Consider the following 24,019-nt stretch of genomic DNA (forward strand, 5'->3'; position numbering starts at 1 on the left):
TCACCGCTGGGCTTCTAGCTTTCAGGAGGAAGCGCCTGAGGTGCATACACTTGTGTCTGGAACCAGTGACCTTTCCAGAAAGGAAAAGGCACCCACCCCACCCCTTGGAGCAGGCTCTGGAGAATTCACTTCTTGGCCAGTCACCCCTGGGACCTCCTGCTCTCACCATTCAGAGGGCCTGAATGTGGTGTCCTCTGAGTCCTAGCGGCTCATCCTGCCTTACATACAGACCCTTAAGGGACCAGGCAAACCCCCCTCAAGCTTCTACCCATGATGCTTTGAAAAGCTGCAAAGGGGCCAGGCTGAGGGGAGCAGAGGGAGCCCCACAGCCCTTGGGCCTCTGTAGTCCTTAAGGGCTGGGCACAGGCCTATCTGAGCCCAGGACCTGAGCCCAAGCAAGAAGGAGATTTCTCTTTAACGCCTTAGCTCCTCTTCCCCAAAGAGCTCAAGGCAGAGATTGTCAACCTGGGATTCTGTGCCCTGCAGTTTCTCAACTTAATCTGCAGGGAGCAGACTCCCTACAGCGGGCAGGGCTGCAGCAGTAGCCGGGCCTGGCCCCTGTGCCTGGAGGCAACGGGACGAGCTGGGATGCCCTGGAGCTGTGTCTGGCTGGCCACAGTCGGAGAGAAGCCTAGTAGCTAACTCCTCACGACTCTGGTTAATTTGCTGAGTGAAGAAGGTAAGGGGAAGGCCTACGGCCCATTTTGATTACTCACAGCTGTGAAATGGTTTTTAACAAGGGCTCCCCAGGAGTGGGCAGACCCTGCCCTATAGCCCCCCAAATGCCCCGGGCCCTGAAGTTCCCACAGGAGAGGACAGCTGCTGGGCCCAGAGACTGAATCCACTCGGAAAAGCTGAGGAAGCGTGTTCCCAAACCTTCATTCACTACAATCTTCTTTAGGAAGGAAACGGAAGTGGATCAAGTAAAATCAAGAAAAGCATGGCCGTGACTCAAGGAAGTCCTGAAAAGAAGCAAAGAGGTGGCCGGAAAAACCAGTGTTCCCGGGCCGAAAAGACACAGCACATATCAGATCACAGAACCAACAGCTGATCACACAGCCGCCTCGGCCTCCTCGCTGCCAGGACTCGGGAGGAAGTGCAGCGGGGAAGGGCAGGCCCACTCCCCAGAGCCAAGCTCATATCCCAAGTGCCCCCGCTATGAGCCACCGTTGCCAGACCAACTCCCGGCACCTGCGCCCGGCCCAGGACCGAAGCCCTGGAGGATCATGGCACAGCCCTGAAGCACGTGAGTGTCAGGTGCAGATTTGAGAACCTTCAGGGCTTGGTGCTCAGGGGTCAGGACTCGCCCTCTGCCCACCTCAGCCTTTTAGCGCCTCTAAGTGCTCAGAGACCCTGGTCAGGCCCTCGCCTTCGGAAAGGCCCTGTAGATGGGAACCATGTTGGCACTATTTAGCCCAGGGGTCCTCAAACTTTTTAAACGGGGGGCCAGCTCACTGTCCCTCAGACCGTTGGAGGGCCGGACTATAGTTTAAAAAAAATGATGAACAAATTCCTATGCACACTGCACATATCTTATTTTGAAGTAAAAAAACAAAACGGCAAAAACACCCGCATGTGGCCCGCGGGCCGTAGTCTGAGGACGCCTGGTTTAGCCTGTTGCTCTGTAACATACAGGCTTGGGGGGCAGGGGGTAGAACTGACTGGAACAGAGACCTCAGGGAGTTCGGGTTCTGCGTAGAGAAGCCAGCACCAGGGGTGGGGCCCAGGCCTCTGCAGGGGTGGGCGGGGCTCAAGGTGTGGTTTTCTAGGCTTGATGGCTCTGTCAGATCCTAAAAGGCTCCACAAGCCCCAAACGGCGAGGTCCGTGTGAGCGAAGGGCCAGCAGACAAGGGCCCAGAGAGTGCTCTGCCCTGCGAGCAGCTGTGGGTGTAAAACCGAGCAATGGCGCGCACGCTGCAGGTGCCACCTTGTTGTCACCACCTCAGCTCTCGAGCCCAAGCTAAAGCGTCCTCGAGTTGCCATCTATTCTGGCATTTCTACATCACAAAGCTTCCCACCAAGTTAAAGTAACATTCTCGCTGCTGACAGAACTAAGGTTTTCCAGATTGTTGGGGACTAGGAAAGAAAGGTTTCCTAAACTAAACAGGAAAAGCTAGAGGAGGCAGTAAATCTACAGGCCAAATAAAGCTTTGTGGCTTTATATTCCAATTAAGAAGGAGAATTAGTGAGGCTCATGGCGGGCACCTCACCCGCTGCTCCGTAGCCTACCTTACTGCTTGTACTTGGAGGGAAATGGAACTGGGGCCTATGTGTCACTATTCCGATGACGGAAAAGGTTCGGTAAAACTTGCCCTGATAGTGTCAATACTGTCCCTTGGCCCTTAGTCTGACCATGGCTAGGGACAAAGCAAGCTTCCTTCACTGAATCACCTTAACCTCCAGCATGGAAACAACGGAAGCTGGTCGACAGCAGATGGCACTCCCTCCCAGCCCACAGAGGACGGTGAGAAAGACAGTCTGCCCTCAGCCAGTTGCCTTCAATCTTGAGGGCCAGAAGCATGTGTCAGATCTCTCTCCTGCTCCTGGTTATCAACACCGAACATCTACTATAAAGACACTTGGCATCTGTTGGGCCCAGGCCAGCACAATACAATTTCCATAGTGAAGTCAGTGTTCTGGATCGGTGCCCTTCAAGGGCAGCCACACGAGTCTCCTGCCACTGGCAATGTGGACATGGGAATGAGGAACGTGAGTTTTTAGAACGATGCATCAGTGTCAACGGCCACGTGGCTAGTGGCTGTGTTGGGTGTAACGCGCCCTGGCTGTGGAAGACTGGCCGGGTTAGCTACATGGAAATGGCTGGCTGTCGCAGGGATTACGCTGTCAGGTAGGCAGTGACCTCAGAGATGCTGCCCACCGTGTCCTCTGGAAACACTCGTGAGCTGCGGGGCTGGCAGACCCTGAGAACTGTCGGCTGGTTCCTCAAGACTCCTTAGCATTTAGTCAGGGACAGTCTGACTTCAGAAGCCTTCCTATTGGGATATTGCTGGAAACAGGGAGTTTTTCTAACTTGGAATAGAGAGGGGGGAGGAAGATAAAAAAACAAAAAAAAAAAACACAAAGAAACCTGTGCCCCCTGGTCTTTAAGGCAAAAGCAGACAGAAAGGCCCACAAGAGGCTTCTGTTGCTGTAGGAAGGAGCGAGCGGTCCAGCAGGTTCAGGCCTCTGTTCTGAGGCTCACCCTCTAGGCAGCCAGCACCATGACCCGCGTGTCTGGCTGCTTTCACACAACAGAGGAGTTGAGAAGCGGCAGCAGAGACCATGTGGCCCACAAAGTAAAACATTTACTGTCCCGCCTTTACAGAAATCATTTGCCGGCCTCCGTTTTAAAGATGAGAGAGAACAGCTGTTTGGTTACATAGTCTGATGGGAGAGCAGAGGTCAGAGATGGGAAAACTGCTTTTTCTCAGGGGCCAGAGGGTGGGGTGGACAGGGAAGGAGCAGAGAACTCCTGGTGTGGCTTCCACACTGGGCGGGGCTGGCACAGGGAAGGCATCTTCCCCTGGAGGCCCAGGCTCAGCCCCACGGTCGTCCTGGACTTACTGTCCCCCAGGATCAGTTCCACTTCCTCGTCTGCATCGGAGTCTTCATCCTCCCCGTCCTCTCCCTCCTCCAGAAGGTTGGCCAGCTCCTCGTCAGAGGGAGAGAAGTCATTGTCCCCATCCTCCCCTGCGTTCTCATTGTTGTCATCCTCCTCCAACTCCGCCTCCAGCAATTGGTCAGTGTCAAGGTCATCGAGATCATCGGTGTCATCGTCATCTTCATCGTCGTCTTCCTCCTCCTGCTCCTCCTCCTCCTGGTAAGAGAGCATTAGGTCCGTTAGGAGGAAACAGAGGCCTGGCTGGGGAGTTTGCCCCACTTCCCTAAGGACGGGAGGGAACTGCCAGTAGAGAGCGGGTCACCAGGTTAGCACAGACTCAGAGCCAGCAGACTCATCAGTGAGGCAGCGGCCGGCATGTACATGGCCCCCAAGACACCAGACAGGATGACTTACTCCATGAAGGCGTTACTGGTCACGCAGCCCTACCCAAAGAAACAAAACTCGCTTTACGGAGGCCTCTGCCACTGATGGTGTAGCCTCCTAGCTAATGACCCCAAAGGGGCTGGCTCCTCTCAGTCCTGCACCAACCAAACCAAGTGAAATCAGAGGCGGCACTGGACAAAAGCTTCTGCCCCTGGAATCTGCCTGTTCTCCTACCTAACAAAACGAAGAACAGCTGCTGAGCCATCAGCTCCTCAGCCCTTCACGTTCTCGCAAGGACGTGAATAGACCTGTCACGGTGCTGCCATAAGCAGCAGGGTCTGAACCAAACAAAGCAGACGTTCACCGTCCAGAACACTCACAGATAAGCCGTGTTCTGTGCTAGAGAAACTGTCCGCCCTTGCATTCCGCCACAGATTCCACTTTGCACTAGTATCCAAGCTGTTTCCCTTCAAGCAGAAGAGGACACGGCGCCTCTTAGCTTTGACCAAGATGACAGGTGTTTCCGGGTAAATGTTACTAACGGTCAGTCACTTATCCTCCTGCTCAAGTATCAACAGCTTGGCCAGTAGGAAAAAGATTCTACTTCCTGCAATAATAAATAAAATATAAAATCCACTTACTCCATCAGCCAGCTCACCGCAGTCTCCCTTCCCCTTCCATCTCCGGTCCACAGCTCTCTGCGACCTTATCCCTTCCAGAAGCTCCATGTGCTGCCCATCTTCCAGAATACCAGCAATGACTGCTGACTATCTAATACCAATACCAACTTCGTAGAATCCCAATTTCTTGTTAATTGGTGTGACTTAAGTCAGTGGTTCTGCTCAGGTGTAAGCATCAGAATCACCTGACAAAACACACATGCTAAACCACATTCAGGACCCCCAGAGCCAGTCCTTACAAATGAGGCTCACAGGGTGGAGTTTAGGAAGGTTCCCCAGGAATTGTGACATGCCCCCAATGAAGAGCCAGGAAGCACAAGACCTCTGAGTTAAAGAGCTTTTAGCCTGTATTCCCTTCAAAACTATAACCCATCCCTTAGAAAAACAAACGTCTGGTCACACTTTAAGATGGGAGTCTAAAAAAGAATAGCAGAATAACTTTTCTAAAAATGTAATGATATTTCAATATGCCTTTTTTTGTAAAACTTAAACTCCTGCTTTTCTTCCTTTTGACATTTGTTCCGGTGTTAACTGTCCTTAAAAGCTACAAGTTCATTTCCGAGTTGTAAATACTTTTTTTTCTCTCTTCTCACTGAAAAATCTAATGTACATTTTAAACTTAAAAAAAAAAAAAAGGCAGCCTTTCAGGCGTCCCTGACCAGGCTTACAAGCAGGAGCGTGACCCACGAGCAGTCCCCCCCACCCCCGCTCCTGGCCGTAGGAGGCACAGCATGCAGTGGTCCCGGGTTCCAAAATGGATGGAGAAAAAGAGTATTAGCCCCTTGCTTTTTAATATAAATGTAAGGTGAACTATTAGTTGAAAAGTATTGGCTTTTCAAAATCTAGGAACTATGATCAATTACTAATCTTTGATTTTGTAATTTTCCTAAAAGCCAACATCAAAGTTGGATTTAATTGATTTTTAAAAACACAAATACCAAAATTCCAGTGTATAACAGGAGCTTTGATAAGTGGCTGGCTTATCTCCGCTCCTATCAAATTGCCTGAAGGCCAGCAGCCTAGCAACCTTAAGAACCAAAGATTATAGCTGTCACATTTATACAGGCCTGTGTGCCAGGCCCGGATCAGATGGCCGCTGACCGTCAGGCTGTGTGCTGTGCTGAGGCGGAAGGCAAATTCAGAGGTGCTGCTCCAGGTGCCTGCACCCCTACGCACTGAGTCACACCTGGGACACCGGAGGAGACCTGCTCGCAGAGAGCAGATGAGGACAACACTTTAAATAGCAAATGACACATGAAAAGTAAGACTCCAGTTTTAAAATCAGGTGAAGCACACACAGGAAAGGGGAGAAGTGAGGAGAACTGTGCTGGAGATAGTAAATGCAGCAAAACACAACTGCGTGATTCTAGGAGGGCATGTGAGTCGGCAGAATTAAGGAAACTTGCTTAAATAGATATGGTCTAGCCCAGCCGGCCTGGCTCAGTGGTTCAGTGTCAGCCTATGAACCAGGAGGGCACAGTTCAATTAATTCCCAGTCAGGGCACAAGCCCGGATTGCGGGCTCGATCCCCAGTAGGGGGTGTGCAGGAGGCAGCCAATCAATGATTTTCTCTCATCACTGATGTTTCTATCTCCCTCTCCCTTCCCCTATCCCACTAAAACATCTCTAAATCAAAACACCAAGGACTTAAGGGTGAAATCAGTTTTCAAATGGATGTCCTTCATATGAAATGGGCCATGGACCATGGCGGCAGTAGGTAGGAAACGTGCCCAGATCCTGTGCGACGCAGAAGCAATGCTAACTCACCCCCCACTGCACACCACACCCACACCTAGTCTCCACGCCGGAATGCTTGCGGGCTTCACAGACTGGGCCTAAGGCCACTCATTAGGGCCCTCTGGAGCCTGCTGCTCTTGACCCTCGCTGTCCATGCCAAGGACACTTCCTTTTCCTTCCTGCCTCAGTCGCCAGGGAGCAGCATTTACCAGAGCAGGGCAGGCTGGAGGAGAGCTTCCTCCTGTCCTGCGGTGGCCCCTCCCCACCCAGAGCACCTCTGCCCTTAAAGCGGAGACAAGCACCAAAACTAAGCAACACCACAGCGGGAGGAGAAAAAACAAAAGGAACCCAACTCTGCAACAAGCAAGTGAAGCCCTGGTCACTGATGTTAAACAGGAAAGATCTGCCGAAGCTCTTTGGAACCGATACGGACACTGTGCTGGCAAGCACCTGGCACATGACCATAAACTAATCGCCTCGGAAAGGAAAAGCTAACACTCCCTGGGACATACTATCCACTCACATTTCATACAGGTTTAATTTCCAAAAGCATCGAAGTCCTCTCTTTCCCTGTAAGCTCTATCTGCTCTGCTACTCTGAAAGGAAACTGTGAATGGAACTGACATCGTGAGTCAGCCAGGACACTGGTCCTAACAGAGTGGAGCGCACAGGACCATCAGGTACTGGTTAAGGTTCTGCCATAAAACCTACTTCCTTCTGAGTTCCAGGGATCAAGGGCACATGCCGGGCTTTCAGAATATGCCAACAGGTAGCAGAGGCTGTTCTTTAAAAACCCCTGTAGCGAAAAGCAGAAGAGCATGGCCTCTCTAAACGTCAGGACCATGGTCGGCAAACTGCGACTCGCAAGCCACATGTGGCTCTTTGGCCCCTTGAATGTGGCTCTTCCACAAAATACCACGGCCTGGGCAAGACTATTTTGAAGAAGTGGCGTTAGAAGAAGTTTAAGTTTAAAAAATTTGGCTCTCAAAAGAAATTTCAATCGTTGTCCTGTTGATATTTGGCTCTGTTGACTGATGAGTTTGCCGACCACTGCGTTAGGAGAAAGAAACTTCAAAGACACTGACCTGGTCCTCTTCTTCGTCCTCGTCCTCTGCCAGGCGCTGCCTGCCCACTTCATACAGCCTGCACACCGTGTCCATGTTGAGAGCATCCATGCTGCTTTGGTTCTGAAACAGAGCACCCAGTTCACAGGAGTCTTCAGAAGGCCTACCACATCCCACACCTCGGCTCTGATTAGCACCCGTGCACCCTGACCCTGCAGCTATCAAAGGCCCCAACTCCCCAAATTCTTAAGATTCTGAAAATGTGATACCTGGGACACAGAGAAGGAATGAAAAATAGGAAGAGAAGGCTGGGCTAGTGAGGGATATAAACACAAGAGAGACACCATCCTTGGAACAAACCTGTCTTGCTCTGGTGAGAGGGGCAGACACCTCTAAAAAAGGGTGACATGTGAGTCCAAGATAGTAGGAGACAGGACTCTGCACGCAGTTTTATATTAGCATTTTCTTATTTCTCTTACACTGCAGGTCTCCCAAACCCCAGCAAATGAGGTTATCAATAACCTCCCATCAGGAATGCAGCCACTTTATAACATATCTCACATCGATCAAAATCCCTGTGGTGCAGTGACCCTAAACATCCCAACCAAAGAGCAGGCTTCCGAAGCGCCCTTTACCTCGATGACAGCCAGGTAGCAGTCCTTGGTGTCTGTGCACAGGTCAAAGATGTTCCGCTTCACGTCGATGGTTGCTGGAAAACAATGTGACAAGGCTCGGGACTGGACTATTGCTGTGACCTTAAAATCAGCTTTTCTTCTCAAGGAATTCAAGGCAATTGGTCACAAATATTTCCCTAACTCCTCTGCTTTTCAATGAAAATTACATCATCAAAATATAACAAAACGATCAAGGTCTGCCCCTTCACACTTACCTATAGGTTTGTAGTCAGTTGCATTAAATGTTCGGAAGGATGATCCAAAAGGGCTTTTCATCCTCTCTTCCATTAAGTCATCTTCATCATCTGCCTGCAACATAGCTGGTGGGAAAGAAAGGGGGAAAGAGCAGGGGAGGGCAACACTATTAGAATCAAAGCATCCCCTGTTCACAGGTGTCGTCCTTGCAAATCCCAACTAACAGCAAACAATATCCTTAACCTCTCGTCTAGCTCCCAACAAGTGGCGAAGGGTGAAGGTGGACAACATCACAAGACAACAAATGCAAAGCTTTTCCTTTAAGTTCGTAATGATACACATATGGAATCGCTTTCTATACAAGATTTACTTATCTTCAAAGCCAGTGGCCTCTTACCCTAAATCAACATATTTTTCATCTTCTCTTTTGTCATCATTTGTATATCATTTTATCTTTCATACAAGAACTTTCAAATGCTTTCCAGTTCACATTTGAGAGCACTTTCCAAAAAGGAAGTTTCAAACTAAGTGAGGGGGGAGAGAAGGGAGAAAGAAAATAACGAAAGTAAAAAGTGTATTACCTCCATACATCACTGTCCCTGTGTGGTTGAACACCACTCGGCACTGATCCAGAGCAGGGACTGTATGTAAAAGATGGAAAGTGCGAAGGTCCCACTAGGAGGGGAGTGGTCAAGGAAAACTTTTATTTTTTATTTTTTAAGAAAAACTATTTTATACAAGACTTCCTATCTAACAACCTGGTGGGAATTCTGAAATATTGCTTTCCCCCCTCCTACTGGTATTAATGTTTTAAAAGTCAATGAGATCAGGGTAAAATAAAAGCAGGTTATAGAATAATGTCCCTAAAAATCTCCTTCAGTATCCTCACATACATGAAAGCTACATGAGTTGCCTTCCTCTCAATAGAACTTCATTTTACTCTTAGCCTAGCAGTTGACTTCTATAGAGCAAAGGTAAATCCTTCTGAAGACAGATAAAAGTCACTTCGATACTTGGGAAAACGAAGAGCAGGAATCTGGTCAGTTTTCACAACACAATGTGCTAGTGAGAGTCACCGGTAATTACCAGCGGTCGGAGTGCCCTGGAGACGCGCCAGCACTTCAAACCAAAGCAGGGGCACCCGAGTGTTGCCGGTGTGGGACCTGTGTACTTTCAACAGGTACTGACAAAAGAGTAAATTCTTTCTCTATCACAAAGAGAGAAGTGGAAAGTACGACACGGGTACAGGATAAAGGATACAATCTCAGTATTAATGATGACCTCCAGCCCATTCGGATGGAAAACACCACTGATGTTCATGTTGAACTTGTCGAACTTGTGGATGGCCTGCGCAGAGCGGACATCCCAGAGGACGCCATCATTTAAGACCAGATCATCTGTAGGATTAAAGGTGGCACAGTTCCTCTTGTAGTTGTTGGCAAGATCTGGGTTAAACAGAGTCAACAGCTTGTTGCCAGTCTGAATATCATAAATCTTTAGAGAAGAAGGGATGGGAAGAGAAAAATCAGACCGACAAATTCAAAGAGAAGTTGTATAAAATATCTCTCCCAAGCTTTCTAAAACCCACCAAAATTACAAAAGCCCTGATATTACAAAATAACTGGGAGATAGGAAGACCACAACCATCACAGCCAAGTGTAAGTGCTTTGGTTCCCATTCAAGGTTTGAAGAGTCCTCACAGGGAGGACAATGAGAAGTGTGACTGCAACAGGGGAAAGAAAACCCTCTTCTTCCCCACCCCCTTTCAAGAAACAAAGTGTTTCTAAGATTGAAACTGATTCTCCATATGGATTAACCAGCAATTATCCACAGAATATCTTAAGGGTAACTTTTGGGGAAAGGCATTAATGAAGTACGCTTTTCTCCTTAAAATCTCCCAATGTACATACTTTAGCCCTAAATACTGAAAGTTCCAAGTCTACAATGTGCAGCCCATGTAGAGACCAGATCTTTCCCATCAGCTTACAGACATACTATAAAATTTTCAATCTTTTTTTTGAAAAAAAGATCCTCCTTTAATATAGAAACAAATAAGGAGACACCACAAGGAAACAAACAAATCCAGATCATGGGACAAGACAACTAGCCTGGTCTCTTCAAAAGTCAATGTCATGAAAACTGGAGAAATGATTCTTGGCTTTAAAACATTAGTGAGACATAACAACCAAATGCAATATGTGAATCTTGGCTGGATCCTGGTTCAAAACAAAAAACAAAAAAAAACATTTGAAACCGAACATATCAGGAACAATCGGGAAAACTGAGTATGGAATGGATATTGGATGACATTTGGGAATTACTATGAATTTTCTTAGCCTTGATAACAGAGTGTGACTATGTAAGAATGTCCTTACTGTTAGGATATACTAGTATACGCTGTAAGACAGGAATAAAACGTCATGATGTTTGCAACTTACTTTCAAATGATTCAGAAAAACAACACATTTACACAGAAATATGGCTAATTATCAAACTGGTGAATCTAGGTGATAGGTACATGCACTATTCTTTCAACTCTTCCACATATTTTACCACAAAAGCTTGGGAGAAACACTTCACCACCCCGTATCCCTCACCTCAAGCTACTACCCACTTCTCTGCTTTGTTGTCAGCAAAACATTTCAAAAGACCGGTCTATACTCAGTGCCATCTGCTTCTCTCCTCCTCTCATGAACCCACTCAATCAGGTTCCTATCCCATGGAAACTTGCATGGAACTAGCTCCTGACATAGTTAACAATGACCTCAATGTTGTTAAATCAAAGGTCACCTCTCAATTCTCATCGTATGGAACGCGTCTGCAGTTCTGACCCAGTCCATCATCCTTTCTTACAAGTCTTCCCTGGTCTTCTAGGGCACACCTTTTTCCTGGGGTCTCCTGCTGCCTTACTGGATATCTGCATGGCACCCACACCTCCTTCCAGACACCGCTGACGCACACCAGCTATCCCAGAGTAAACACAAGTACTCCGCACACTAACAAGCACTCTCTACCGTTACCCTGCTTCCTGTTCTTCAGCAGCACCTACCTGACATACCACTTATCTGCTTCTTTATTTACTGTCTCCCCAGTGAGGCCCATAAAGGCAGGGACTTTATTTCATCTAAAACTTAGTATTTTAACCAGTTAACTACCATGCATCCACACGCCACGATATTTTGAATGTAATTTAAAAAATCAATTTGCAATGAATATTGTAAGTATATTACAATTTGAGTGTTCTTGAATATTTTCAGCTGAAAATTCTCACGAAAAGTTATTTTAAAGTTGGTCAGGACTGCCACTTAGGAAAAACAATTTTTTTTATGGACACGTGTGGCATGTGGAGGTCTGCAGCTTGCGTCTACAGACGCTTATGGCGTACAATGGGTTAAAGTATCTGCTGTACTAATGACATCTTCTCAACTTGCCAGATTAAGTTCCTGTTCATCCCTAACTACTTCCTTACACCTCCAGACCCTAACCAGAAAGAATATCGCTGAGTGATTTCTAGTTGCCCAGGACCTAAGTCCTCACACAGTCCAGAACACTCAGTATACACAAGGCCTAACAAGTGTGAAAGCAGAGGGCTCAGTACTTACGTGGGCAATGTCTCCTTTCGTGCCGATGACCCGGTCCTGAGAGTGCTTACTGAACTCCACATAGTGATCTTCTGTGAAGGAATGCCTGTGGACAAGCGGAAGGACTCAGGACATAATCCCTCACTGACTGGAAATAAAGGTGATCCTCAGGCTCATGCCCAGCCACACTCACCTGGAGATTCTCACTCCCAGAGAGGAAAATATCAGACACTTAACATTAAAAAGAAAATTCCCTTCATCCAAGCAGATGCAAAATAATCAATGGGAATTACATGATTAAAGAAATTGCTAATAGCCTTAGCCAGTTTGGCTCAGTGGATAGAGCATCGGCCCGTAGACTGAAGGGTCCCGGGTTTGATTCAGGTCAAGGGCATGTACCTTAGTTGCAGGTTCCCCATCCCTGGACAGGGTGCAGGAGGTAACCAATCGATGTGTCTCTCTCACATCAATGTTTCTCTGTCTCTCCCTCTCCCTTCCACTCTTTCTAAAAATCATGGAGAAATATCCTCGGGTAAGGATTAACAACAACAAAAATGACTAATAAGGCACATGTGCCTTTGAAATATGTCCCAGCAAAGAATGCAGCTGTCACATGTAAACGGGAGAAAATAAATGATCTGCCATTTTGGATCAGTGAAGGGTCTGTTGTGTGATGGGAATGTATATTCCTAGTCAGCATATCTAGGAATTAAGAAAGATAAAATCTTATCTTATTAAACGTAAGCCACAGATGAGGAAGAGAGAAACTAGCAATAACTCACAGCATTTCTCTTTTCCCAAAGGCTCTGACTCTAAGAATAGGATGAAGGGGGTATAAACAGTAAACTATGAACACAGAGACTAGGTTGTACAAGTAGATACATACTTCATATCAAACACCGATTTCATTCCCCAAAGTGCAGACAGAGGCTGGCTCCAAGTAGCAGATGTCAGCAGCAAGGACCCGTCCTGAAAGAAGGAGGAGGCCCAACTTGAGTTTCACTATCTGCCATTAGAATTTTAAAATGCAATTTTAAAAATATAGTTGAATTATAAAGAAAAACTCCCAGGAACCAAGAAGTGGTCAGAAAGTGTGAGGACATAAGTACATGCACCCTAAAAGTTATCTGCATTTAAGATAACACAAAGTCCTCCTGAGCTAATAATATAAAATACAATAGTTCTAAGGTAAGAGGGGGGAAACTTGGAAAGAGACCAAATGGTTCCTCGTTTATTAACATTTGGCCATATTCCTCACCCTTGAAATATCAGTGAACTAAAACCATTTGCTACACTTTCTAGCTAGGACTCTTAAAGGTTTTTCAGAGAGAAAACTCAATAAAGGGTAAGCCTCCTTCACTCTAAAATGAGGCAAGTTATCCTGTCATCTTAATAGTCCTGACTTTTAGGAATAGCAAAGGTGTCAATTCCATCCACAAAATAGTTCTAATAAACTATGACCCACTGGAATCATACAATGCTTATTTTCCTAAAATTCACAGTAATTTGAGATTTCTGACATAAAAAGAGAAGTTTTATATTCATAGTTGGTAATCTCAGTTTTCCAACTGAGGCAAATTAAAATACGTAGATATATACAAACACATATATCTATCGATCGATCGTAGACAGATTAGATATATGGATAATAGATATATCTCCAGGTCTTAGAACAGGGGTTGGCAAACTTTTACTTAAAAGGCCAGATAAATACTTTATGGGCCACATGGTTGCAGCTATTCCACTTTGGAGCACAGAAGCAGCCACAAACAATACATAAACACGTGAGCATGGCTATGTTCCAATAAAACTTTATGTACACAGCCAGCCAGCCAGCCAATGGGGCCAAAGCTCACCAACCCATCTTGGAAGAATGACGGTGAACAACCTAGGATGGGACCCTTACCCTGGAAGGTTCAAGGTGTGTGATGGCCGAGTTGTGACAGTTATAGCTGGCCTCCTCCTGTCCACTAAACACATTGTAGAGCTTCAACTGCCCAGTGCAGGTGCCAAGCATCAGGAACCGCTCCCGGGCTGAGAATGCACAGCAGGTGAAGCCACTCTCATCCTCATTGGCTTCCCGGAACACTGAGATAGGACGGAACCTACACCAAGGAAAGAGAATCAGAGACAAAGAATGTGCAGGGACTCAGAAAAAGAAAACTCTGCTACAAGGAAGAAAGAAAAAAAAACAGAGCTTTTGTTTCAAATATATCACAACACATGACCTTTAGTTCATTTTCATTTCAAATGAGAGAAAAGGACCTCTCTCCACAAGTTTAAACAATAAAGTCCCCATGTTTAAAGCCTGCAACCCCATGACCTTTACCTAAGATTTGTAAAGAACCAAAAGAGACCACTTGGACCAGCACAGAAACAAGCTGGGGATCCTAGAGACAGCAGGTCCCACAGGCTCTAGAAAACATACTAGTTGTAATAAGAACACATAGTAGTCAATTAAGATGTTGAACCATCACACAAGGAACCCATGGTTAACAAAAGGGAGTACAGTCACATTGCTCATTTATTCACATCAAGTGACCATCCCTGGTATTTCAGGCCAATAAAGGGTTTTCTGGACTAATCACTGCTGAGAGGGCCTCCTCACCTGCTAAAGATAAGGTGCCTATCGAAGCACCCGCCATCCACCCCGCCATACTTTGGAAACGACGCTCTGCGGTTCAGTCTGGAGGTAAAGTTGATGGGCGCCTGCCGCCTCTGTTTTGGCTCAGGACACTGGTGAGGAGTAAAGAGGGAGAAAGGTGGGCAGGTGGCAACGGGGTTCTTGCAGCGCGCATGCTGCTCTCTCAGGTACTCTGTGATGATACTGTCCAGCGTCGGTGGGGAAGGAAGATGCCTGTCCAACTGCTTTTTTATGGCTGGGCTTTGGCTGTAGGCGCCATGGTCCGACTTTTGCCGCAACACTCTGATTTTCCTGCCATTGCAGGGTGATGGTCTCTCTCTGATAAAACTGATCCTACCAATCACAGGGGAGTTGCCCGCGTAAGACGGGCCGGGCAGAGCTAGTGAGCCCTGGGGGGGCCGTGGCTGAGGATGGGCAGTGGGGGCAGGAGGAGCAGTGGCACCCACAGCCACATGGCTGCCTAGTCGAGTTGCAATGCCGTTGGCGATGCGAGGGGTTCGGGGGAGAGAGACAGGAGAAGCAGCAGCAGCGACTGGGGTAAAGGCAGAAGAGTGGGAGGCAGCAGTCATGGGCAGGTCAGCCTCTTTTGTCAGCACAGTGGCTGTCTCCCCAAGTCCTTTAGAAATGAGATGGTTTCGTATCAACAGAAGCAGCTCTTTCTCAGGGAAGGAGATCCTTGACTGGGCAACAACATCTGCCTTCTGCAGTCGTGCCAGGGACACATCGGTGCCAATGAGAAGGGGCTTCCCTGACACCCGCTCGATGAGCTCGGCGGCATACTTGCAGAACTTGACGTGGTCGCTGCGCTTGTCCTGCAGCACAGGTTCCTTCATCAGCTGCTGGATCTGGCAGCTGCTGAAAAGGGGCAGCTTGCTGATGATCTGCCGGACAGTGCTACTTCGAGACAGGCCCACCAGGGCCTTGCAGGCCAGGGCCCGGATCTGGTCTGCATCTGTGATGGGCATCTTGATGGACAGTAAGGACAAAAGCACCTTGATGCCATTGTTGGACTGGACCACATTCCACATCTTGGCCAGGGTGTGCTCGCTACTTTTGGGAGTCTGAGGCAGCTTCCTCCGAGGAGTTCCAGAGATAAATTTACCAATACTGGAAATTCGGTTATCCGGGCCACACACACAGTTGATGATAATTTGAAGTGCTGACTTCTGAATCTCAGCATCATGGATAAAGAACTCACCCTCAGCCACTCCCAAAATAATGCTGATACCTAATAGGAAAGGGGAGAGGGGAGACAATACATTTTATATTATCTCTCACAAAACTAATGGCCAACTTCAATGGTTGTTTCAGAGTCAAAATTTAAAGTTCTATTCATTTTGTTCCACTTAAAACTACCACACTTTTTTTTTTAAAATGTATAAGGAATTGTTTGTGTAAAATGCAATCAGTTGTACTATCATGTACCTTTATAATGCAATACCTCACGTACAATGGTTAAATAGGGGAATGAAGGCAATACTATGTGAGGGTCACTAAGGTTACTATGCAATTTTCCCTAGGTAAGAAGATGAAAAATAGTGGGACTAAATTAAACCTTCAACAGGAAAGAAAACCCCTCAGCCTGGCTGCTCCAGGGGCAGCGGAACCTTTCTGCTATGTGTGAGGAAAGTCAAAAACAAGTGGCTGTGCCCTGCGCTGCTCTCCGGGAGGTGCACCCCAGGACCCACAGCCGGTTACGCTACTTCCATGCTCACTTTAGCAGCAACCCTCATCAGCCCTGCTTAATAGAGTGGAGCATTTTCAAACCGTGTATATTCCTTTTGTTGTGTATGATATCCATTCTGAGCTGCTTGCCAATTACTAATTTTATTAGGGATTAAATTACAAAGCAGCTTAAGTTTTTCCTATCTGCCCCAACCATTTTTCCTATACACCTCATTTTCAGCACGTGACTCCGCAGAGTACAAGGTTTACACTATTACAGCAGAAATGCCTGTACCACTCAGAACACGAGTTCACTAACATGACTCCGTTATATGAAGCTGTTCTGCATGACTTAGATGGGACAGACAAGGTACCCTCCCCTACTACCTTCTTTTCTTACTACTGAGGTCAGTTAAGTAACCACAAACAGAATAGCAAAGGGGACAAAATCCAGACCAACCAGTAACAAAATGGCCAGGTACAACCTACCTACAGTGGAGACGGTGGAGCCAGCCTCATCTAGCACATCCACTGACTCTGCCAATTGGAGCTGGATTTTGGGCACAACAGTAAGAATAGCCAGGACATCCAAAGCAAAGCGCACAGTGTCATTCCTGGACAGGAAGAAGAATTAGTCAAAGGGAAATAGGGTACAGCCACAAGAAACAAGTTAAAAAGAGGGGGAGAGAATGGATCAGAATCACTACCTGTGGGGCTCTGTCCCTAACCATAACATCAAGATGATTTATAAGTCACTGTGACATTACTTGCAAAAAAACATGGGGATGGCATTTTCACCTATCAAACTGCTAAGATTGCAAACTAAGAATAATCCCCAATGCTGTAACAATGTAGTCTACTGCTCTCCAACTTTTGTGGGGGAGAAATTAGGACACTCTTTTTAGAAAATAATCTGCAATATGAAACAAGATTCTTAAAATGTTCTTAACCTTTGGCCCCGGAATTTCACCGCTTGGAATCTGTCCTAAGGAAATAATCAGACATACAAACAATTCAGATGTCCATTATCACATCATACAAACGAATAGCAAAAGAATTAGAAAACCTACCTAGACAACAGGAATGCATGTATTAGTTATGATACACTCAAATGATGAGCTATTCTGCAGGTACTGACAACTGTTTTCAAAGAACTCTTATTAAAGGACAAGGGGAAAGGCTAAAAATTCAACATTAATGAATAGAAAACGTTAAGATATAAAATCTGAAAATACAAAGTACTGGCAAGAAGGTAGAGAAATGAAACTCCATATACTGCCAATGGGACAAAACAACGATAGGTCATTTTCAACTGTACACATCATGTCCTTTTAGCAAGCATCTCAAACTCGCAGACAGTGGGCTGCATGCCTCATTTCACTGGCTGCGAGTTTGACATATTTGCTAAAGACTCCAAAGAGTTTTATGGTACCATTCATTTGAAAGCAAAAAATAAAAATAAAGACCCACAACAAACATTAAATATCCACCAATAGAACAAACTGTAGATAGTAATACAAGAGTTCAAATAAATATTAACATATATAAAACTCAAAAACATGAGAAAAAATCTGCAATATAAATATAATGTAAAAACATACAAAAGAGGACTAGATTAGTGTTCGTGTGCACACCAATGTGTAGTATGGACACATGGATGGAGAGAACGCACTCCACATTCAGAAGACTGGCCATTCTGGGGAGGCAGGAAATGCAAAAGAACTCTGAGAGAAGCACATACAGCAACATGCCAACCCTGGTATGGAGCAGTCAGAGCATTCTATGTACCTTTCTATATTTTAAAATATTTCATAAAAAAGATGAATATGATTAAATACTATAACTCAATTATGTACATTTACATACATTATAGAAAGACTGAAGAAATTAACAGTGGCTAAAAATAATTTCTTCTCTCTTTATGTAAGACTTTATATATTCTAAGCAGAAACAAATATTTAATTTTATTTAAAAAAAAAACTTTTAGCCAAAACCGGTTTGGCTCAGTGGATAGAGCGTCGGCCTGCAGACTCAAGGGTCCCAGGTTCGATTCCGGTCAAGGGCATGTACCTTGGTTGCGGGCACATCCCCAGTAGGGGGTGTGCAAGAGGCAGCTGATCGATGTTTCTCTCTCATCGATGTTTCTAACTCTCTATCCCTCTCTCTTCCTCTCTGTAAAAAATCAATAAAATATATTTAAAAAAAAAAAAAACTTTTAAAGGACATATTCCAAACACATTTATATATTCTTAATAATCCATGTAAGGTTTTACCACTCCAAAATGTATTTATAACCTTCCTCATTATCTTTTGAGCTTTCATCACCTTTTAAACAAAATTCTCAAAGTAAATACAATAACCTACTTTAATACCCCAAAACAGCTGTTTCCAAAGTGTGGTTGGGGAACTTTTGGGGGTCTCTGAGGCCCTCAGAAGGTTCTGTGATAGGAAAGCTGTTTCCATAGTAATGGTGAGATGCTGCTTCCTGTCCCACCCTTAGTGTCTCACTAGTGTACCACGGAGCTATCCAGGGGCTATGTCATGTGTGATGGCACAAAAGATTGAATGTAAAAGCAAATATAAGAGATTAGGCCAGACATTTTAAAAACTTGCTGAAGTCATTTGATTTATTTTGGAAATTTTTCATAAAAAATACTAACATGCAATGGATTCATATTATTTTTAAATAAATTCATAAATATAGTCACATTTTCTGTTTTAATTTATAATATGATAAATATCGCCAGATATAACACAAAACTAAAGCTCTTTGGAGTTCTCAATAATTTTTAATATGGGAAAGTGGTCCTAAGTATGAAAGAGTATGAAACTGGATGCTCCAAAAGTATCCCCTGGATTTAATGTCCTGGGATTTAGCAAACAAACTACACACACCATAAATAGACTCTCTTGTCTTTATGGCAATGGATGGGGAAAGTCGAGAGCTGTAGCCAGTTTGGCTCAGTGGATAGAGCGTTGGCCTGGGAACTGAAGGGTCCCAGGTTCGATTCCGGTCAAGGGCACATGCCTGGGTTGTGGGCTCGATCCCCAGTGGGGGAGGTGGGGAGGGACGGTGCAGAAGGCAGCCGATCAATGATTCTCCCTTTCCCTTCCTCTCTGAAATCAATAAAAATATATTTTTAAAAAGAACCACTATATATAAAAACTTTATTTTATTTCCTCTTCAGACTCCATCTTTACCAAAATATCGTTTTAATTCCTTTTCCATCCTCCTCCTACAGAACCCACCCACCCTCCTGATTCGATCAGCTGTCCTCTCGGAGCCTCATCCTGCTCTGCTGACTGCTTTTAACTGAACTGTGAAAAATCACATCAAAAGCAAAAAATACACTTTCACGTGAGGATAAAATAAACATTATATATGACTGTCAAGCAGCAGAGACATCTGAAGTCTAATACCAAAGAACACTGGACCCCAGTCTCAAGACAGGATTTCCACCCTACCTCTGCGCTGTCGCCATGTAAATTATGTAACTTCTCAGAGTACAGAAGTTGACCCCTGCCTGTGTGCAGTATTTATAAGCACCAGGACCATAAATATAAATGAATCGTCTATAAATTAAAAAAGGTATCATCATGCTTAATCTAGTTTCTCAGGTTTGAAGCCAAAATTTCAATATTGTTCACCAAGTACTTGTTAAGCATACACTATGTGAAACCAACATCAACCTCAGCAGAAAGCAGAATCTAATTTCCTTGGAAACCTCCCTCTGGTCCCACCTGGCATAATAGGTCTTCCAATTGCAGGCAATAGAGATAAGCTGCAACAAGAGCTGAACACAAGAAAGTTTGAGGAAGACTTCAGCGGGTTCCCAGTAGAGCTGCGCTGGGCCATATTCTATCAAAAACTCCATCATTTCCACAATCTGTTCATGAGTATACGAACATGCCTATGAGGAGAGAGACATATTATTAAAGAACTCTATCATCTGCCTGCTACCTGCTCCAGCGCAGCTCAATGACCAACAGGTTTTAACAAAAAAGCTAAGTAATAATAGCTTTCAACTTCCACAATCCTTCCGTCTATAGCCCACATGTGAAAAAATGAATGTTTAATCTTTCATTTATAACAAGACTCACAATACATTTTGTCCAAAAAGGTAACAGAATGTTCAATTTGCTAGTGCATGCATCTATTTCCCAGCTTAAGAAGAAAAAGCAGCATGTAAAATAATGGGTTTCTTTTCAACTTGTGATTTTTAAAACATGCAAATACTAATCTTCATCCCAAAACGTAGCAAGTCCAAAAATGATTGAGAAATGAAGTTACACACATTCAGTTCATGAGTATCCCAGAGAAGTAGCAACTCACAACTGGGAATAAAATGCATCCTTGAAATCCACCTGCTGCATCCATTTTCAGGTAACCTGCCTCCACAAAGGACAAGTATAACACAACAATCCACATTCTGCAGACTCCGCTGATGTGACTGTGAGTTTCAGGCCCACAAGAGGTATAGAGCATTAACAGTTCCTTCCAAGTAAGGTCCTCTCACCTTGTACGGGGGCTGAGGATGCACAAGAATGCCTCCCTCAGTCCTCTGAAGTGACTGCTTCACTTGTTCCAATTTAATGGCCAGGTGAGCCTCAAAGTACTTGCGCAAGGCCATGCAAGTATGTTTCCCAGTTTGGCGGCTAGCAAATATTTCATCATCACTCAGAAGTGCACCCTGATCTTCCAAATTCAGAATCTCCAAAGTACTGATCTGTTAAGAAAGAAGCAAAAAAATTAGACAAAGGCGGGGGGGGGGGGGGGGGGAGAAGGGAGGTAAAGGGGAGGAGACAACAAATAGGAAGAAAGAAGGGAAAAGATTTCAGTGAACTTTTATGTTCAACAGACTGCCAATAACACTGCACATCTTCCCATACATGCTAAGAGTGGCCACATGAAAGCAAAACAGTAAACCCATACTGAAAGATTACATAGCCTTCGATCCTGTTTAAAAACATACGGGCACAAAACCTTTTGCTTTTAGAAAGATTATTGACTGCAATTCCTTCTATAAGATTACTAAATTCAAGGCAGGTCTATACTGGCACAGAGTCCTCTAAACACTTAAGAGGAAGAGAAACCTGTGACTGAGGGAGAAAAAGAGATAGCAGACTTCCTCCAGTAAGCCTCCTCTCAATGCTGCTGAAGGGCAGCCAAGACCAGCAGGACCCCTACTTCCTGCAAAGAGAAGCCACTGAAGAACCTCACCAAGTTCACCAGTCGGCGAAGACCATCATAGCGGTCAAAGAGCTCCAACACGGCCCGGAAGGAGAAACAGATGGAGAAAAACATGGTAGCATGGCAGCATCCTGAGGCATGAGAACATTCCATTAACCACAGGGTATAGTTCACCACATCAGACAGGACATTGTGGGGATGCATGCAAACCTGAAAAATATAAAAATAAAACAATTTTTAAATTTTGGGGGTAAAAGAACCTTTGCAAAAAGATGACAAATTCACCAGTGTCAATAGATACTTGTGCACAATACAATGATCATTCCTGGTCAAGTCACTCTGAGTTTAAAGCTTAAGTTACAAATGAAATTTTATAACAATCTAGTCCAAACCTGAAAACAACCTACATTTAAGATAAATATTTAAATTTGACCTACACTCACTACCAAATTTTGCAAATATGTACATCCTTTAATGTTCACAATGCTGTTACACAGGCATTAGGATTCCCACTTAACAGATGAGGAGGAGGCTCAGAGAGGTAAGGGACTTTCCCAGGGTGGTAAAAGCGACTGAGCCTTCCGATACTAAAGTCCACAAGTGCAGCACCCATTCGCTCACTGATTCCACACACATTCTGTGGGCAGACAAGGCTGTCTAAAGCATTGCCCAGGTCTGCTTGGTACTTTCTATCTTAGCCATAATTGCTTTGTATATGTGCACACATAATTAGGTTACTATTCTTAAAAGACTACATACCCTTGCATAATGTTGATCTCAAGAGGAAAAAACATTAAAATCAAAACATTACCTTATTAATACACATGCAAAGAGGAACAAAGACACAGGCCCAAAAGAATTTACCAACTTCACTCTACCAAAAGAGCCACATCACATAAAATATTAGGAAAATGTTCCAGGTATAGAAATAACCAGATTCTCCCAAGGGTGTCTGGGGACCCATTACTTTTAAATGTACGATCTACTTACACCTTTTAATATATATATATATTATTACTGATTTCAGAGAGGGAGAGGAAGAGATAGATAGAAACATCAATGATTAGAATCATCAATCGGCTGCCTCCTGCACGCCCCCTACTGGGGACTGAGCCTGCAACGGGGGCATGTGCCCTGACTGAAAATCAAACCTGCTGGTTTATAGGTTGGCGCTCAACCAGTGAATGACACTGATCAGGCAGCTTATACCTTTTTAAAATCAGTAAATAAAAAAGTCTAAACTAGCCCTAACTGGTTTGGCTCAGTGGATAGAACGTCGGCCTGCGGACTCAAGGGTCCCAGGTTCGATTCTGGTCAAGGGCATGTACCTTGGTTGCGGGCACATACCCAGTAGGGAGTGTGCAGGAGGCAGCTAATCGATGTTTCTCTCTCATCGATGTTTCTAACTCTCTATCCCTCTCCCTTCCTCTCTGTAAAAAAATCAATAAAATATATTTTTTTAAAAATCTAAACTGAAAAAACATAACTAGACTGGTTGTGGAGCCCTGAAACCAACTAAAATGATTTTACTATCTTCACCACAAACTATTTGTTAACACACACAAAGCACCACCTGTTGTTTTTATAATAAATTGACTAAAAAATGCAAAATATAACACCACTGAGGGACATCTTAAAAGAGCTTCAAGACTAATCTTAATGCAACAGAAATGGCAAAAACTAAATAAAACCCCAATCCATCTTGCTTCTCCTCCCCGCCCCCATAGATTCAGGGGGGAAAAGGACTTTTCTTAAACAATTTTATATTTTTAGAAATCTTTGTAAAGACATTCAGGCTTCTTGCTTCTTTTTTTTTTTTTTTAATATATTTTATTGATTTTTTACAGAGAGGAAGGGAAAGAGATAGAGAGTTAGAAACATCGATGAGAGAGAAACATCGATCAGCTGCCTCCTGCACACCCCCCACTGGGGATGTGCCCACAACCAAGGTACATGCCCTTGACCGGAATCGAACCTGGGACCTTTCAATCCACAGGCTGACGCTCTATCCACTGAGCCAAACCGGTTTTGGCGCTTCTTGCTTCTTACACTAAAATTTACTCCAGCCCTGGCAGGTGTGGCTTAGTTGGTTGGGCATTGTCCTGTGCATCAAAATGTCACTGGTTTTAATTCCTGGTCAGGGCACATACAAGCAGCAACCAATGAAAGCATAAATAAGTGGAACAATAAATCACCTCTCTCTCCCTCCCCCTCCTCCAATAAATAATTTTTTTAAAAAATTTACTCCAGCGGGGGTGGAGGTGGCTTGAGAGAGGTCAATGGGGGGAAAAGGAGACCTATATAAATCTATATATTAATACTTTAAACAATAATGTTAAAAAAAAATTTACGCCGAAACCGGTTTGGCTCAGTGGATAGAGCATCGGCCTGCGGACTGAGGGGTCCCAGGTTCGATTCCGGTCAAGGGCATGTACCTTGGTTGCGGGCACATCCCCAGTGAGGAGTGTGCAAGAGGCAGCTGACCGATGTTTCTCTCTCATCGATGTTCCTAACTCTCTATCCCTCTCTCTTCCTCTCTGTAAAAAAATCAATAAAATATATTTTAAAAAAAAAAAATAAATAAATAAAAAAAAATAAAAAAA

General features: G+C 44.8%; 1 protein-coding gene and 1 long non-coding RNA gene across 6 annotated transcripts in view; one reads left to right on the forward strand and one right to left on the reverse strand.

Annotated features, from left to right (window-relative positions):
• DCAF1 (DDB1 and CUL4 associated factor 1) overlaps positions 1 to 24,019 on the reverse strand; it is a 58,719-nt gene that overhangs the window by 2,501 nt on the left and 32,199 nt on the right. For 3 of the 5 annotated variants that reach the window (XR_003614123.2, XR_008554466.1, XM_008155225.3), the window contains 14 exons: positions 21,447 to 21,626; positions 20,743 to 20,952; positions 19,967 to 20,136; positions 16,715 to 16,839; positions 14,525 to 15,788; positions 13,823 to 14,021; positions 12,803 to 12,885; positions 11,938 to 12,022; positions 9,596 to 9,829; positions 8,917 to 9,010; positions 8,356 to 8,460; positions 8,102 to 8,175; positions 7,488 to 7,589; positions 3,565 to 3,817 (listed from right to left, as the gene is read on the reverse strand). Coding sequence is in view for 3 of the 5 variants with exons in the window: in XM_008155225.3 (XP_008153447.1) it covers positions 3,565 to 3,817; positions 7,488 to 7,589; positions 8,102 to 8,175; positions 8,356 to 8,460; positions 8,917 to 9,010; positions 9,596 to 9,829; positions 11,938 to 12,022; positions 12,803 to 12,885; positions 13,823 to 14,021; positions 14,525 to 15,788; positions 16,715 to 16,839; positions 19,967 to 20,136; positions 20,743 to 20,952; positions 21,447 to 21,626 (3,178 nt within the window). In the remaining 2 variants the exon portion in view is untranslated. Of the gene's footprint in view, positions 1 to 3,564; positions 3,818 to 7,487; positions 7,590 to 8,101; positions 8,176 to 8,355; positions 8,461 to 8,916; positions 9,011 to 9,595; positions 9,830 to 11,937; positions 12,023 to 12,802; positions 12,886 to 13,822; positions 14,022 to 14,524; positions 15,789 to 16,714; positions 16,840 to 19,966; positions 20,137 to 20,742; positions 20,953 to 21,446; positions 21,627 to 24,019 lie in introns of those variants that run through there. The other 2 variants (XM_054708050.1, XM_054708049.1) reach the window with 2 other exon arrangements.
• LOC129147128 (uncharacterized) lies at positions 37 to 19,936 on the forward strand. The gene is made up of 3 exons (XR_008554468.1): positions 37 to 679; positions 902 to 1,246; positions 19,468 to 19,936. It is a non-coding gene; the product is annotated as an uncharacterized LOC129147128 (long non-coding RNA).

This window comes from Eptesicus fuscus, chromosome 18, assembly GCF_027574615.1.
Source record: "Eptesicus fuscus isolate TK198812 chromosome 18, DD_ASM_mEF_20220401, whole genome shotgun sequence".
NCBI lineage: Eukaryota > Metazoa > Chordata > Mammalia > Chiroptera > Vespertilionidae > Eptesicus > Eptesicus fuscus.